The 17,178-nt window shown below is 43.7% G+C and overlaps 1 protein-coding gene across 1 annotated transcript in view; it reads right to left on the reverse strand.

Moving 5' to 3' along the window:
* The window catches only part of LOC135219170 (ubiquitin carboxyl-terminal hydrolase 14-like), a 70,361-nt gene that overhangs the window by 26,166 nt on the left and 27,017 nt on the right, over positions 1-17,178 (reverse strand). The window contains exons 4-5 of the mRNA XM_064255704.1: positions 16,521-16,638; positions 1,967-2,114 (exon numbers count right to left, since the gene is read on the reverse strand). Of these exons, the coding sequence (XP_064111774.1) occupies positions 1,967-2,114; positions 16,521-16,638 (266 nt within the window). The remainder of the gene's footprint in view (positions 1-1,966; positions 2,115-16,520; positions 16,639-17,178) is intronic.

The following is a 17,178-nucleotide window of genomic DNA, read 5'->3' on the forward strand; positions in this document are numbered from 1 at the left end:
GATCATGCCTGACTCCAGTTAATAGGATGATCTAAATTCCTCACATGAACATACGAATAATGCATTCGATATTTGACCAGTCCTCACTGAATATTGGTGTTGTTTGATTTCTTGTGAAAGTAATTTTCCAGTTTGTCCATATAATATATTTCATCACACTTTTTACAAGGAATTTCATATATGCAGCCCATCTTTACGAGAATTTTATTGCTAAACTCTTAACAATAACATTACTGAAAACAACATTAATGTTAAGAGTTAAGTAATAAAAATATTTTAAAAGATGAAAGCACTCTGCTACAAATTTCTGCCTATTATTTTTTCTATGGCATTTGCTTATATCATGAAGTCACGTGCATCTACTGCGATTTTTTAGTGTTAATATAAATGTTTTGTATTGCATTAGAAACAATAAAAGAACTGGGTATGTAACATTTACAATGTAAAACTTAATATATCCCAATACATAGAAACAGGTGAACTTCTGAAAATAGGTGTGCATATGCAACTTTATCACATACTAACTATCTTGCTACTGACATTTCTCTCCCAACCACATCATGAATTTTTGGAAATGTGATATTTGTCAATATTTACATCTATTCCTACCAAGTATGCTTTTCTGTGGATGTTTGGTAAAAACACTAGCTATACTACTTCACTGATAATTTGGAAATAAGCACTAATTACTTACAAAGTAATTAATGAAAACCTGCAAACTTGTGTGTAACAAAAAAAAAATTTACTGAAACCTACTCGTATCTGTAAGAACCTCAAAGTCAGTACAGTTCAACCTCTTAAAACTGGAAACCTTGGGACCAGGCCACTGCCAGACCACAGAAAATCCCTGAATATAGAATACATCCCTAAAAATTGAAGCCTCTAGGTAAACAGTCTTGCAAGGTAATACCACATACAAATAGCCTAGTTTCCAACTTAGCCTACTACTTGGCTACATTATGACACTGCTTTTTATTATATCATTACTCATATATTTAACTTAATCATTTTATAACTTTATACTATATAATTTTCTTTAAAAGTGTACTTTAACACATTTAGCATACCTTCCCGAGTTAGCCTAATCGTAAGTCAAGTAGTACAGTACTAAACTTCTCAGAATCAGCACATTATTATCGGTGGCTTTCATATCCTAAATTTTGTATCTTCATAATTAATTCCTACTAGTTTCTTCGTCATTTATATTGATTGTAGAGGATAGTGAGATGGAAAAATTAATGAATGAATTTCGGCGATCAAAGTGAATTTGAATATCCCCGTCAAAATGTAAACAAAGCACACCACCATCTATTGAGGAGAATGAACATTAAACTATTCGCTTTGAATAATTGAATTTGAAATAAACATTTTCTAGCATAGATAAAGATTTATGCTTGTAATTCTTACCTCTAGCACCATATGATCTCATGGGTGGCATACTGGCATACCAAATAGGTATTTACACAGTCATATAAAAGAAATTATCAAAACTGTGTCACCAGTCTCTCAAGCACACACACAGTAAGGAATTTATGCATGACAAACATTTCATTGTTTTGATTAAAAGTTTAAAGCTTGGTAGAGCCTTCTCAAGTGGAATATTTAAAAAAATATATTAATTCTTTTAAAAAGTGGAATACTTAAAAAAATATATTTATTCTTTTAAAGTTAATATAAAAAATGTATTTGACTTCACATATTTTTGTTTCTAATGTGTAACTATTTTCATAAAAAATATATGGCATAAGCTATGCTGTCTTGAAGTTGTAAACAATACATGGCGCCACCCTGGTGGTGGCGCATTGAACTAATGGCAGCTTGTTTAAAATAAAGCCGAACCACAGGAGTTCCCAGATAGAATGCTGGTTTTAAGAGGTTCAACTGTATACCATATACAACTTGACACTTCCACCCACAGGGTTTGTGCTTTGATAATCCTCTTACTTAATCCTTTTTTATTTCATACCTAGGAAAAGTAGTGCGGAAGAGATTGACCAAAACAAGGGGAACAGCCGTCTTGCCAGAATTCATAGTTTTGTAGCAATCTTGAACAGCCAAGGTGATTAGTGATGCCGAGTCAACAGCTAACGTCAAAAGGGATGATGATTCTGGCTCTGTTTCAAGGAATAAACATTCATTAAAATACTTGAAATATTAAGAGAAAAATACTTACACCTTAAAAATGATATTTTTATAATAAAATAGTTTCACATATACTTACCAATTACATAGCTGTAAACCTCCTTATCTGGCAGTTGAAAAATATGTTTTTGAAAGCAATTTGTATTTTTCCTAACTATACAATCTGAGGCCCATTACATGAGGAATTACTTTCAGTGTAGCTAGAATTACAGCCGTTAAATTCTTGAACAAGGTGGTTAGGCAGTAACTACCGTCTGGCAGGTGGGGAGGCCCACCTGCCCGGATGTAAACACTCCAGTTTGCCTTTTGGCCCAGGTTCAGATTGAGGGGTGGCATGAGGTGGGCATAAATGTAAAGGATCTCAGGTTTGTATAGTTATGAAAAATACAATTTACTTTCAAAAATTATTAGTTCCTACACGATATACAAACCCTTGGTCCTTTACATGAGGAAGACTCAATGATTGGTGGGAGGAATGTGAGTGAGCCTCTAGAACTGACTAGAGTTCTGCACACCTGGGCTATTCCTCCTGGTCATAAGAGCGAGGAGGAATGCCCTGCCTCTGACAACTTGATTGGAGTATAGGAGCTGCATGATCAAGAATCAGACTTCTGGGCCTTTTCGAAATGAGTGAGGAATCGTAACTCATCCGAAAATGGGCTACGAAGAATATTTAGAGTCGGAGGCATTAATGCAAAGTTCTGGGAAGGGTTTGCATTATTGCCAGTCTCCTTCCTCCCTTGCTAGAAGAAGGAACAGGATTGCTTCCATGATTCTGACAAGAAAAATAGAAAGGAAGCTCTATGTGTAAGCTTACCGCATCAATCGCCCAGCCAGCCAGTGTACGTTCAAGTCCTATCCTCAACCCGAAGAAAGAGGAGTAGAAGGACGAGGTGGGGAAGGTGGAGAGGCCAGTCACTCTCGCATCCTTCTTACCTCTAGAACCGCACACCATAGATGTGATGCAACTTGTCCTCTTGAAGGAGCCGGGTAAGCAAACACAACCTGCAAGCGCAAGCATCCACCACCGGTCCAAGGAAAGGAGGTTCCAAGGACCTGTGGGCAGACCCAAAAGAAGAAAGATATAAATATGGTCGCAATGAGACCTCATCTATCTTCCTGTCCGACATATTCATCAGTGATGAAATGTACCCATTCACTGGACTATCCAGCTGCAAAGAAGTCTCTCATGGTCTTATAAGACCCAGAGAAAGATGTGACATCGGACACTTCTGCAACGGCAGTCCACAGTGGATAAAGACACCAACACTCAATGATGGGTGTCGATCCTTCATGGGTACAGCAACATGCCAATAAGTCAAAGTTATGACTGATCTGGATCAACCAATACAAAGTCCACATCGTAGCTCATGACAGACTCGGACTCGTCAACAGATACCGACTGACTGCACTAAGTGCGCTGCCACGCATCTGAAACATAGTCACAACATGACACCCACCTTTTGAAGGGTTATGCTGAGAACAACAATACAAATCGTCTATCTTGTTCGCCGCTGATGTTGAGAGACGAGATGATGTTTCTCTTAGGGCATGTGCACATCAGACGATAGTCAATTGCCTTCTAGAGGCCGAGGTCCTTGTGATGGCAAGACAGAAGTTTCTCATCAGTAGCTGAATCTCAACTAAAGAGAAACAATACTAGTATATTACTAATGAATGACGAAGGTGAATGCGCGACCTACGTCTTCACAGTTGAATCGAGGGAAGTAAACTCACAAGATTCTGATCATAGAAAAAGTCCCGTCGATGACACCAACCAGTGAAGGTGGCTTTACTCCCTGTTGTTTTACAGAGGACTGAAAAAGCTAATCAGCAATTTCATTGCTGTTCGGCGAGAAAGTTGGAGTTTGCAACGAAAGCAGAGCATCTTTCAGTAATGAAAACACAGGGATTGTACTGCCTGAAGAACCGCTTCTCGTGGGTTGGATCAGGGAAGACGTTTTTATTTTTGGAGCAGAGCTAGCAGGGTGGGGAATAGGCGAAGTCTTCTGTTATTAATTTACAATTCAGGGTGAATAAAGAATAACTGAACACCTTACAAATTACTAAATGTATATTAGAAGACAAACTCAAATTGTCTGAAGAATATAATTCTGCGTCATTGCAGCGGCCGACGGGGCAGGTGCGATGAAGCGGAAGACTAGACTACAGACTTCTGTTATACCATGGGGTAAATAGAAAGATGATAACGAGTCTAGCGAGATATATCTGTCTGAAAATTCTCGCAACGGCAAAATGGGATGCAGGAGAGATGGGCATACACATATGCGAGAATTCCAGCCAACCAGAGACCTAAGTCTGTGATTGCCGGGGAGAGATTTGAATTGGTAGTCAATCCTTGACAGAGGAGAAACAATACCAAACTGCAATATCTCAGAGAACAAGCATTACTGAGGCAGAGCCATACACTGCTCGCTCAACTTGTTGTCACCCTGAGTTGCCTGGTAGTACATTCCATGAAGGAATGCATTGGCTAGAACCATCGAGTGCAAAAAAGATACACTCAAGCATCTGCATTTTAACCGAGATGGGAGGGAAGAAAACCCTCATATTCGGTGACAATGCAAATGCTATGGTGTTGTTAGAAAACAATACCACTCATTATCTCAAAATCAAAACCGGTAACTCTTGGGAGGCCCGAAAGGCCGTCCTGAGTTCCAAGTCAATTAAGAGAAGGTGCTATTTATCTCGGTCAGATACAAGAAGAGTTAACTTACAGGTATGTGCCTACTACTCGGACAATGCAACTGATAACAGAAGCACATGTAGTATATTTGTAGGTTCCTGTAAATCGCACTCCAGCCTAATTCTTCTTCATTCGAGGGACAAGAATCAGGACTGGAAGCAGACCTCCTTCATTCTCTGATGAAGAGAGCGAAGGTGAAGTTTTCCCGAAGGGTGACTTCTACGGTGATAACAGGATACCGAAGACAACTAGTTCAAGCTGAACTGGTTGTTCCCAAAAATGATATTGTTAGTATACAATAAAGTTTTGTACATACTTACCCGGCAGATATATACTTAGCTATAGTCTCTGACGTCCCGACAGAATTCAAAACTCGCGGCACAAGCGACAGGTAGGTCAGGTGACCAGCCCACTCCCGCCGCTGGGTGGCGGGAATAGGAACCATTCCCGTTTTCTAACCAGAATTTTTCTCTTCCACCTGTCTCCTGAGGGGAGGCTGGGCGGGCCATTAATCGTATATATCTGCCGGGTAAGTATGTACAAAACTTTATTGTATAATAACAATATCATTTTTGTATATGCAACTTCCCCGGCAGATATATACTTAGCTGATTGACACCCTTGGTGGAGGGCAAGAGACAGTTACATACTAATTATTTTTGAATATAAAAACAGGGAAACAACATACGTTGTAGGTATATTAACAAAAACAACCTTGGTTCCTACCTGATATGGAAGAAGACTTCATTGATACTGTCTATGAGTCTGCTTGCCATCAGAGTTCCAGAGAGGATGAGACCTGCGACTGATAACCCTTTCGGATCATACCAATGGGGGCTTACCCGCTTACATGGCAGAGCCTTTTCTTGGATCGTACCAATGGGGGCTGACCCACTTACATGGCAGAACCTTGACCTGTATCATACCAACGGGGGCTAACCCTCTTACATGATAGAGCTTTAGGTATTTAAGACAATACAAGGAGCATAACGACCAATCCCGATCACCTGACCACACTAACATGTTAGCACTACGATTTGAAAGGGGTCAACTCCTGCACCCTCTTTCAATCGACCAATAAAATGCACCAAACACCATTAAAAACCCTAACCTAATAAAACTAAAAAGGATTGGGTTCAGCTCCCTGTCCCAGCAACGAATCCGCAGATACGTACGCTCCTAGAGTAAAGCACTTGTCGTACGTCACTTGAATGTCTCTCAAGTAATGATATGCAAAGACCGAATTGCATCTCCAAAAGGTTGACTCCACTAGAGTCTGTATCGACAAGTTCTTGTGGAATGCCAAAGAGGTAGCGACTGCTCTTACCTCGTGAGCTTTAACTCTAAGGAGGTCCAGTTGTTCTTCTTTACACGCTAAATGGGCTTCCTTGATTACATCTCTGATGAAGAACGCCTGAGCATTTTTAGAGATCTGCCTTCTGGGATCTCTAACTGAGCACCAAAAACTTTCCTTACTCCCCTTTAGTTCGTTCTTCCTTTCTAAGTAGAACTTAAGGCTTCTCACTGGGCAAAGAGCCCTTTCTCGCTCTGTACCTACAAGCGACGAAAGTCCTTTTACTTCGAATGTTCGAGGCCAAGGTTTCGAAGGGTTTTCATTCTTCGCCAAAAACATCGGTTTGAAGGAAGAGAACGCCGAGTCGTTCCTGAAGCCAACATTATGTTCTAAGGCTTGTAGTTCGCTTACTCTTTTCGCTGAAGCTAGCGCGACCAAGAATAAAGACTTCCTTGTCAGATCTCTGAACGTAGCCTTACAGGGAGGTTCGAATTTTGAGGTCATTAAGTATTTTAGGACCACATCTAAGTTCCAACTAGGTGCTCTAATCCCTCTGTTCTTTGACGTCTCGAAGGATCTTATCAGGTCATGCAAATCTTTGTCTTCCCCAATATTAAGGCCTCTATGCCTGAAGACTGAAGATAGCATACTTTTATAGCCCTTAATTGTAGAGACTACTAAATTACATTTCTCCTTCAAGTAAAGGAGGAAATCAGCTATATCTGTCACAGAGGTACTGGAAGAGGATATCTTCTGAGCTCTACACCATCTGCGAAACACATCCCACTTCGACTGGTAGACTCGAATAGTAGATGGTCTTCTAGCTCTTGCGATCGCTTTCACAACTTCTCGAGAAAAGCCTCTCGTTCTGACAAGTCCTTCGATAGTCTGAAGGCAGTCAGAGCGAGAGCGGGCAGGTTTTTGTAATACCTGTCGAAGTGGGGTTGTCTGAGAAGATCGCTCCTGTTTGGGAGAGATCTCGGAAAGTCTACTATCCATCCCAGTACCTCTGTGTACCAGTTTTGCGCTGGCCAGAACGGGGCTATGAGGGTCAGTTTGGCTCCCTCTGCTGCTGCAAACTTCCTTACCACTTCCGATAATATTTTGAACGGAGGAAAAGCATACCCGTCTATTCCGGACCAATCGAGGAGAAGGGCGTCCACCGAAATCGCCCTTGGGTCGGCGATCGGGGAGCAGTAACTTTCCAGCCTGTTGTTCCAATGGGTGGCAAAAAGATCTATATTTGATCTCCCCCAGAGGTTCCATAGTCTGTTGCATACTTCCTGATGCAACGTCCATTCTGTAGGCAGTACTTGGTCTCTCCTGCTCAGAAGGTCGGCTCTTACATTTTTGTCCCCTTGAATGAATCTCGTCCGGAGAGTGATTCTTCTCTCTTCTGCCCAAAGCAGTAGTTCTCTTGCTTTCTTGTAAAGGGAGAACGAGTGCGTCCCTCCTTGCTTCTTGATGTAAGCTAGGGCTGTTGTGTTGTCCGAATTGATCTGCAGGACTGAACCCGAGATCTGAGCCTCGAAGTGTATGAGAGACAGGTGAATCGCTGCTAATTCTTTCATATTGATGTGCCAGGACACCTGTTCTCCCCTCCAGGTGCCTGACACTTCTCTCGTCCCTAGAGTGGCTCCCCACCCCGCATCTGAGGCGTCGGAATACAACACTAGCCGAGGGTTCGGAACGTGAAGGGATACTCCTTCGTTGATCCTGCACGGATTCATCCACCAACGCAGGTCCTCCTTTATTTACTTCGTGATCTGGAAGGAATCGGACAGATTTTGAGATTTCTGATCCCAACGTTCTCTTAGATAGAACTGTAACGGCCTTAGGTGAAGCCTTCCTAGAGAAATGAACTGTTCCAACGAGGAAAGGGTCCCCAGAAGACTCATCCATTCCTCGCGGAACATTGTTCTTTCTCTAGGAAGGTTGCTACTTTTTCCAAGCAGCGGTTCTGTCTTTCCTGTGATGGAAACACATGAAAACCCCGAGAATCCATCCGAATCCCCAGATAAACAATGTTCTGCTGGGGAATCATCTGGGATTTCTCGAGGTTTACCAACAGTCCCAAGGACTATGTTAACTCCAGTGTCAGTTTAAGTCCTCCAGACATCTGACTCGCGACTGTGCTCGTATCAGCCAGTCGTCTAGATACAAGGATATTCGAATCCCTTCGAGGTGAAGCCAGTGAGCCACATTTTTCATTAGTCCCGTGAATACTTGGGGGGCTGTTGATAGTCCGAAGCATAGGGCCCGAAATTGAAATACTCTTCCTTGAGCCATAAATCTGAGGTATTTCCTGGAAGACGGGTGTATTGGTACGTGGAAATAAGCATCCTGCAGGTCCAGGGATACCATCCAGTCCCCTGGACGCAGGGCTGCTAACACCGAGGCTGTCGTCTCCATTGTGAACTTCCTCTTTGCTACGAACACGTTCAGGGCGCTCACGTCCAGAACTGGCCTCCAACCTCCTGAGCTCTTCGGAACCAAGAACAGGCGATTGTAAAACCCCTGGGAAGAGAGATCTTTTACTTCCTCTATGGCTTCCTTGTAAAGCATCTGCTCCACGAGATGTAGAAGGGCTTGTTTCTTGACAGAATCCTTGTAGTTTGCTGTTAACTCCCTTGGAGTTGTAGTTAAGGGAGGTTTTTCCCTGAAGGGGATTCAATATCCTTTCTTTAGGATGGATAGGGACCAGGCATCGGCACCTTTCTGTGCCCAAGGTTCGTAAAAGTCTAGAAGCCTGGCACCCACTTTTGTCTGGAGGACCACAGTCTCACTGGGTCTTGACGAACGGCCTTCGAGAAGACCTTCCTCTCTTCTCCGGTCGTCTACTTCTAAGAGAAGATCTTGGTGCAGACCTTCCCGAAAGCGGGTGCTGGAAGGGAACTTTCTCCTTTTTCGCAACCTGAACAGCAGGTTTTAGCCTCTTAGCTGACTGGGCCAGCAGGTCCTGTGTGGCCTTTTCTGAAAGAGTCTTTGAAATGTCCCTCACTATGTCCTGAGGAAAAAGGTGACTAGAGAGGGGCGCGTATAAAAGGGAGGATCTCTGCAGAGGAGAAACAGATTTCGTTAAAAAGGAGCTAAACACTGCCCTCTTCTTCAATATACAGGATCCAAAAAGGGATGCCACTTCATTGGAGCCATCCATAACCGCCTTGTCTAGGCAGGTTAAAACACTGCCCAACTCTTCCATGGTAATGAAGTCTGGTTCTTGAGACTTCTTGGCTAAAGCTCCCAAAGCCCAGTCCATAAAGTTAAAGACTTCGAGAGTCTTGAAGAGGCCCTTGATGAGATGATCCACCTCACACATTCCCCAAGAGGCTTTTGCAGAGTGTAGAGAGCGTCTTCTAGACGCATCTACAAGAGCGGAAAAATCCGCATCAGAGGACGAAGGGAGACCCAGGCCCATTGGCTCCTTGGTGTCGTACCACATACCTGGTTTACCTGTCAGCTTCGAGGGAGGACAAGAAAATACTGTCTTCCCCGCTTCCTTCTTAGATCTGAGCCAGCTCTCGAGACTCTTCAGAGACTTTCTCATAGAAAGAGTAGGGGTCATCTCGACATTTTCGTACTGGATAATAACGATCCCGGAGAAGGGGGATCCGACTGGCGTAGCGAGTCTCCAAACACCTGCAGCAAAAGAGAAGCAAGTCTCTTATAGTCCGAAACTCCTGCATCTTTGGATATCTCTTCATCCGAAACTTCTTCCAAAAGCGATGCAGGAGAAGAGGGCTTTTCCTTTACAGGAGACCGATCCGTCGAAAGAAGCCTTTTCCTTTCGTCCTTACTCCTATCCTCCTTCCTGCACGAGTCCTGGAGTTCCCTATACTCGGGCTCTGCTCTGCTCCTTGCGTCTGCTAGGAGAGGCGCTTGCGTCCTGAATCAGGCGCCTGTGGGGCGAAGAGCGCCTGCTAGGCGAAAGGAGAACATCCTGTTCCTGGCGCCAAGAAGGAGAAGCGCTTGCGTCCTGGTGAGCGCGCCTGGGCCAAGAAGGCGAGGCGCTTGCGTCCTGGTGAGGCTGCCTGGTCCAAGAAGGAGAGGCATTTGCGTCCTGATGAGGACGCCTAGAAGGCGAAATGCGCCTGCGAGGAGAAAGGAGAACCCTTTGTTCCCGTCGTCCATGAGGGGAGACGTTTGCGTCCTGGTGACTGCGTCTAGCAGTCGAATAACTCCTTTTCCCTTTACGTCCATCCGGAGAGGCGCTAGAATCTCTCCTATCCCTCCTGGGAGGTGAAGAAAACTTGTCTAAGTTTCGGCGCCTATTCGGCGAAACTCTCGCGTCCTTCGGAAAATGTCTAGAGGACGAACGAACGCTCCTTCCTTCTTGCGGAGCTCTGAATAGAGAGGGGCTCTCTTCTCTCCCGGAGCTCTTAGTCGCACGAATTCTCTCACGAGAAATCCGCGAATCAGGGTCCTGATGCTTGCCATGAGAGGCAAAATCGTCTCTAGCAAAACTCCTGGGAGAACTCTTGCTCGTAGGGAGTTTCCGATTCCTGTCATATGCGACTGAAGAAGGTCTCGCTGGGGACGAAAACCTTTCAGGCGAGGAGCGTCTGCTAAAGCCAGGACGCTTACTCTCTGATGCTCTCCTAACAGAACTCTTGATGGGAAGAGAAATGTCTTTCTTCCTAGAAGAGCCTTCAGAAAGAACTCCCACTAAGGCAGACAACTGCTGTTGGAGTCCTACCAAGACTTCCTTCGTCTTGTGTGATAAGTCTTCCGGAGAAGAGTCAGGAGATCTCATAGCTCTCTTCTTACGAGCAGGCGAATACTCCGGAAAAGGCTCAGGACTGGAACGCAACGCTTCGCTTGCTGGCGTCTTCCAGGATCTCTTAAGAGGACGCGACTTAGCGGAAGAACTCCATCCTCTTCTGGGAGATGAAGAGTCTGAGTCCGAAAAGCACTTCCTGAGGACGCTTTTGCAGTAGCTGTCCTTGGCAGCCTGGGAAGCGGCTACAGGATCTGCCGAAGGGACGCCTGACCGTTGGGAATACTCTACATCCCCCTTGCGGCTTTCGACATTCCTCCTCCCTTGGTCATGGGAGTCTGAAAGAGGTCTAGGCCTAGGAGCAATGCGGAGTCGGTCAGATGCCCCCTCCACTTCACTGGGGACACTGCACAAATCACTGCACACATCACTGCGCTTACCTGTCTCCTTCATTGCTTGCAGTTGCGATTTCAAGCTGATTATTGAGGCTCTCATTGCAGCCATTTCCGTAGACGCATCTACAGGTTCGCTGCTGGGGGAAGGGGCTGAAACCAAACTATGAGCAGGTGAATTACTAGAAAAGTTAGGAGCTACTTCCTGTTCATTAGAGCAGGATCTACTTGAGCTTCTGATGGAAGCCCTCCTAACTCTATCTTTCTCAAGTTTTCCTTACATAAGAAGCCAAGGTCTTCCATTCCACTTCCGTTAAGCTCTCACATTCCCGACAGGTGTTAGTCGCAGAACAATCATTCCCCCTACATTTTTTACAGACTGTGTGAGGATCCACCGATGCTTTCGGTAGCCTCACCTTACATTCCTCTTTCGCACACACCCTAAATACAGGTGCCACGTCAGACATTTTAAAGAGAATCCAAATCAAAATCCAAAAAACGGTCCACGATAAGCGTATGCCAAAACCAAAGATCAAAGTACATCACCAAAAGACAGATAGATAATCCTCGGCCAACGAGAAAAGAATTCCAATGCAGGAGGTACCAACAACGATGTTGTTGCTACCGGCGACAGAAAAATTCTGGTTAGAAAACGGGAATGGTTCCTATTCCCGCCACCCAGCGGCGGGAGTGGGCTGGTCACCTGACCTACCTGTCGCGTGTGCCGCGAGTTTTGAATTCTGTCAGGACGTCAGAGACTATAGCTAAGTATATATCTGCCGGGGAAGTTGCATGTACAAAACAGTGGCACTGGAGAGGCATTCAAACCTCTCGGTGCTTTCCATCCTGAACAGATTGACATATGTTCGGTAAGATCCTAGGATTGAATAAAAAACATAGTCTCTCGGGTTCGAATTCTGAGGAGTAGACGGCACAGAATTCCTCTTACTTCCTTGTTTATTCTAGTATAACCAGGAAGTAAAGGGAAAAGAGGAGAGGAGGATTGACTGTTCCTGTGAGTCTAACATCACATATTATGAAAGTGTATGAAAGGGTAATGAAGAAAAATATTATGAAACATTTAATAAAAAATAATTTGTTTAATAAAGGACAACATGGTTTCGTACCCGGAAAAAGTACACAAACCCAACTGTTAGTCCACCGTGAGAACATATTCAAAAATATGAAAAGCGGAAATGAAACAGATGTGGTTTATTTAGACTTTGCAAAAGCTTTTGATAAAGTAGACCATAATATATTAGCGAAGAAAATTAGAAAACACAATATCGTGGATAAAGTAGGAAGATGGTTAAAAGAATTTTTACACAACAGAAAACAGATAGTTATTGCAAACGACGAGAAATCGGATGAAGTCAAGGTAATATCCGGTGTGCCGCAAGGTACGGTGTTAGCTGCAATACTGTTTGTTATTATGATTGAAGACATAGACAATAATGTGAAGGATTCGGTAGTGAGTAGTTTCGCAGATGACACAAGAATAAGTAGAGAAATTACTTGTGATGAAGATAGGAACGCTCTACAAAGAGACCTTAACAAAGTATATGATTGGGCAGAGGTAAATAGGATGGTATTTAACTCTGATAAATTTGAATCAATAAATTATGGAGACAGAGAAAGAAAGCTATATGCATATAAGGGACCTAATAATGAGACCATCACAAATAAGGAAGCAGTTAAAGACCTTGGTGTGATGATGAATAGGAACATGTTATGCAATGATCAAATAGCAACTCTGTTGGCAAAATGTAAAGCAAAAAAGGGAATGTTGTTACGGCACTTCAAAACAAGAAAAGCTGAACACATGATTATGCTTTATAAAACATATGTTCGTAGTCCACTTGAATATTGCAATATGATATGGTACCCACACTATCAAAAGGATATTGCACAAATAGAGAGTGTACAAAGGTCCTTTACAGCTAGAATAGAAGAAGTTAAGGACCTAGACTACTGGGAAAGACTACAATTCTTAAAATTATATAGTCTAGAAAGGAGAAGAGAACGCTACATGATAATTCAGGCATGGAAACAGATAGAAGGAATAGCAGAAAATATCATGGAACTAAAAATATCAGAAAGAGCAAGCAGAGGTAGATTAATAGTGCACAAAACTATACCAGGAAAAATAAGGAAAGCACACAGGACATTAATCCACTACGCACCAGCATCGATAATGCAGCGTCTATTCAATGCGTTGCCAGCTCATCTGAGGAATATATCAGGAGTGAGCGTAGATGTGTTTAAGAATAAGCTCGACAAATATCTAAACTGCATCCCAGACCATCCAAGATTGGAAGATGCAAAATATACCGGAAGATGTACTAGCAACTCTCTGGTAGACATTAGAGGTGCCTCACACTGAGGGACCTGGGGCAACCCGAACAAGATGTAAGGTCTGTAAGGTAAGGTCTGTATCTCGGGGTTGACTGCGTCCTGAGGCGACAGACCGTCAGTCCATCCAGGCCGAGCCCTTCCTGAGACACTCTTCCTTCACCAGGAAGAACCTCGCTAGCCCCCCATGATCTCCTCTAAACACTTGAGTGTGCGACCTGTCCGGTCCTAAGACCGAACTGGGCACATAAGCTCTTGTGGCTGGACCGCGAGAAGCGCACTCCTCATGATACCCCCTAGTTGCCTCGCTCCTACCTGTGCATCCCAAGGAGGTTGAAGGGACAGGTGAGGCAGATCTGATGCTTCCACTCTGTCTACCGGCAGAACCGGTGGACGGAGAGGGCTGCAGGCGATCACCAACCCGTGGTGATGACCGGTCTGCAGGTCCAGACCAGCGGTCTCCCTGTGGAGAAGCGCTGGTCCGAGGATGGTAACGTTGATCTCTCGCGTCAGGGGAGCCGCTACCAGCTGCCCAGACCATCTCTGATTATGCTGGTGTGATCGACAGTCGGGTGACGGGTAGCGTCCACCAACGCAGTGAGACCGAGCACCATCCTCACGACGTGTCACTGTCCCAGAAGCAGCTGAAGCTCTTCCGCCCCGTGCCGGAGTCCTGGCGGTGAGCATGCTCAGCAGCTTGGATTCTGGCTGCATGGTCACCAGCAGGTGACCGTACACTTGGAGACGCTCACTGTTGAGCACCCAAGATGGTTCCTGCCCCAGAGGTGGAACCTCTAGAACTGGAAGGAGACGAACCGGCAGTAGCTGGCATCTCTACAGTCCCTGCCTTTCTCTTTCCAATGTTGGATGCAGATCCTATCTCCCCCTCCCCACTTGTTGTGGGGCATCTGTCAGGGGGTAACCACCCACTAAAATGTCTGTCATTACTACCTCAGTACTCTAGGATGTACAGTGCTATCGTAGTGTAAATTTTACTTGGTATCTCTTAAGTTGGATCTAGATCTAATTAACTCCCCTTTTCAGTGTCTGTTAGGGGGAACCCACCCTCAAGAATGTCTGTCACTGGTCATTCTATAATCAGGGGAGTCTGCAGATATATTATATATTAGTTTCATCTGGTATCTCGTATACTGGATCTAGACCCAAAATCTAACAAGCAATTAGTGGTGCTTGTTGAGTAAACCACCCATATATTTTCAGCAGACGGTCAGTTTCAGTTTACAAGTCTACTCCTAAATACCAGTAGGGGTTACAGTCAGTATCTCGTTTGTTTTACCTCAATGGTCCGGGCTGCGGGACTAGTAGATCTTGAGGCTGTGGCAGTCGAACGACTCCTTTTAGTTGACGATTGACAGGAAAGCGAGGCAGCTAGTGTGGGTGGAGGCAAATGAGGTGAGACCCCAGTTGACAAGCGCTTGGGAGAGTTGACTGTGCGAGTGAGTCCGATGCTCAGAGTGCCTCAGCGCTAGAATCTGCCTGTTGACTGAATGATCATGGCTATCTTGCAAGGACTGACCTGAATCCTGAGCAACAGGATCAGGCGCAAAGCTGCAGGAAGGTTTAGACTCCTATGCTCTTTAATCTTCTTCACTGGAGAAGTCAAACACCCCACAAACAAAGCATGTCTTTTTATAGGACGAGAGACTACAGCACATGGAAGATGTCGCTTCTTTTCAGGTGACGACACTTCTGAATCTGATGAAAAGAGCACATCACTCAGAACCATGCCTTTCCAATGGCGCTTGATCAAAACCCGTGAGTCAACAGGTTCGACAGTCAATGACAGCCTGTGGGCAAACTCCCCCAGTCTCCCTTCGACCTCCGGTATGTCTTCTCCTGGGTGCGGAGGAGCGGGACAGTGACCTTCATCTAGAACTGGGATTGGAGAGCCACCTCCTCAGGCACAATACTGACACTAGACACTTCACTTACTTTGGAACTTTTCGATTGTTCAACAAAAGCACGAAAAGACATACCTAATCCATTACTAATTTTGCTAAACACTAACTTTTTGTCCCTTTGGGCTCTAGGTTGGCAATGGTGTGGAGACTGAAAGCATGGGACACCTGGACAGGAGTAAGTAGTAAAGTAGTAGGAGGGCTAAGAATGGGAGAGATAATAGACAAAAGCTGAGATGGGAAAGTTGACTTCACTGCCTCTAAAGGCAAAGGAGTTACCTCAATGTTAGATTTACTCTCGGCTCTAAGAGCCACCTTTCTCTTCCTATCCTTAAAAATCTTCCAAGCCTAGTCGTCTAAACCCTGACATTCAACGCAAGTCAAGTCCTTACTGCACTCTCGCCCCCTATATTTTATGCACTTGGAGTATGGATCATGACAAAGCTTGGCCATCCTAGTTTTGCAAAACCTAACTGATGATGAACTAGTCTGACATAATAAACTGTTAAATTGATTTAGCTGACTGAAAAGCTAAATAACAGTTAACCAAAACAACCACCAAAAGAGTACTTCACCAAAAATGCAGATAAACCACAAAAGCGATGAAATCAACTGCGAGGATCACATTGTTACTATGTGGCCAGATGACGGCTCAGCAGTACCAGGTGTTCCCAAAAGTGGGCAGGTCCCTTTTCACCTACTCTAATAACTCTGCTGGCAAAAATTTTAATTTTTCGACAGTCAGGTATAGAAGCTTACGGCTGTGTAATTCTTTGGTAAGTCACTTATGTGGAACAATTAGTTTTAGTCTAAAAGAACACAGTATTTGAATACATTTTTAGTACTACTAAAAATAACAATGATTACAATGGTGATAACTCTGGTCACCTTCAAAATCAATCATTGCTCCTTATGGCACATATATTCCTGTGATAAATTACACAAAAGGTGAATTCCCCTACTGAACTGTTAGTTGACAACAGTACCTCATACTTACGTTTGGGTTTATAGTCTCTGATAGCAGTGTGTAACTCTGGCACAGTCTTCAAACACTGAACAACAGCATTTAGATAACAAGTATTACCTAAATTCTTAATACCAACAGGCAGTTCCAGCTGGGAATATAAAAAGAAATTAAATTAACAGCTGGCAATTGGATTATGTATAATATGTTTTCATATGAGACAAAAAAATTCAATGGCCATATTCCCTTCTTGCTAATATACTAAAATCTCAAATCATGAGCTAACGGTAAGTAATTATTATCAGTAGGCATATTGACTGTCATTATCATAAATGGTAACTGATTTCACAATCTCCAAAGCAAGTCATATTTTACCATAGCAATTACTATCTGTTCTCTCACTAAGTTTTATTACATAATTGCTATTGTCCAACACATTATGTATAATAACTAACAATACAAAATTAAGCAGTAATGCTGATACTAACTTCATTAACAATGAAAAAGAGAAAAAGCCACCACCCACCAACACTTATACACATTTACTACATTTAGAAAATTGTTAAACCATTTCTACCAATCCCAAACCAAACCTCATCAAAATTTGCACCCAAGCCAGTACTGTACTTGAGGTTTTACCTAAGCTAATGCTTGAAGAAAATCTCATCTACATTACATATAAAGGATTGCC

Source organism: Macrobrachium nipponense, chromosome 1 (assembly GCF_015104395.2).
Source record: "Macrobrachium nipponense isolate FS-2020 chromosome 1, ASM1510439v2, whole genome shotgun sequence".
NCBI classification, from domain to species: Eukaryota; Metazoa; Arthropoda; class Malacostraca; order Decapoda; family Palaemonidae; genus Macrobrachium; species Macrobrachium nipponense.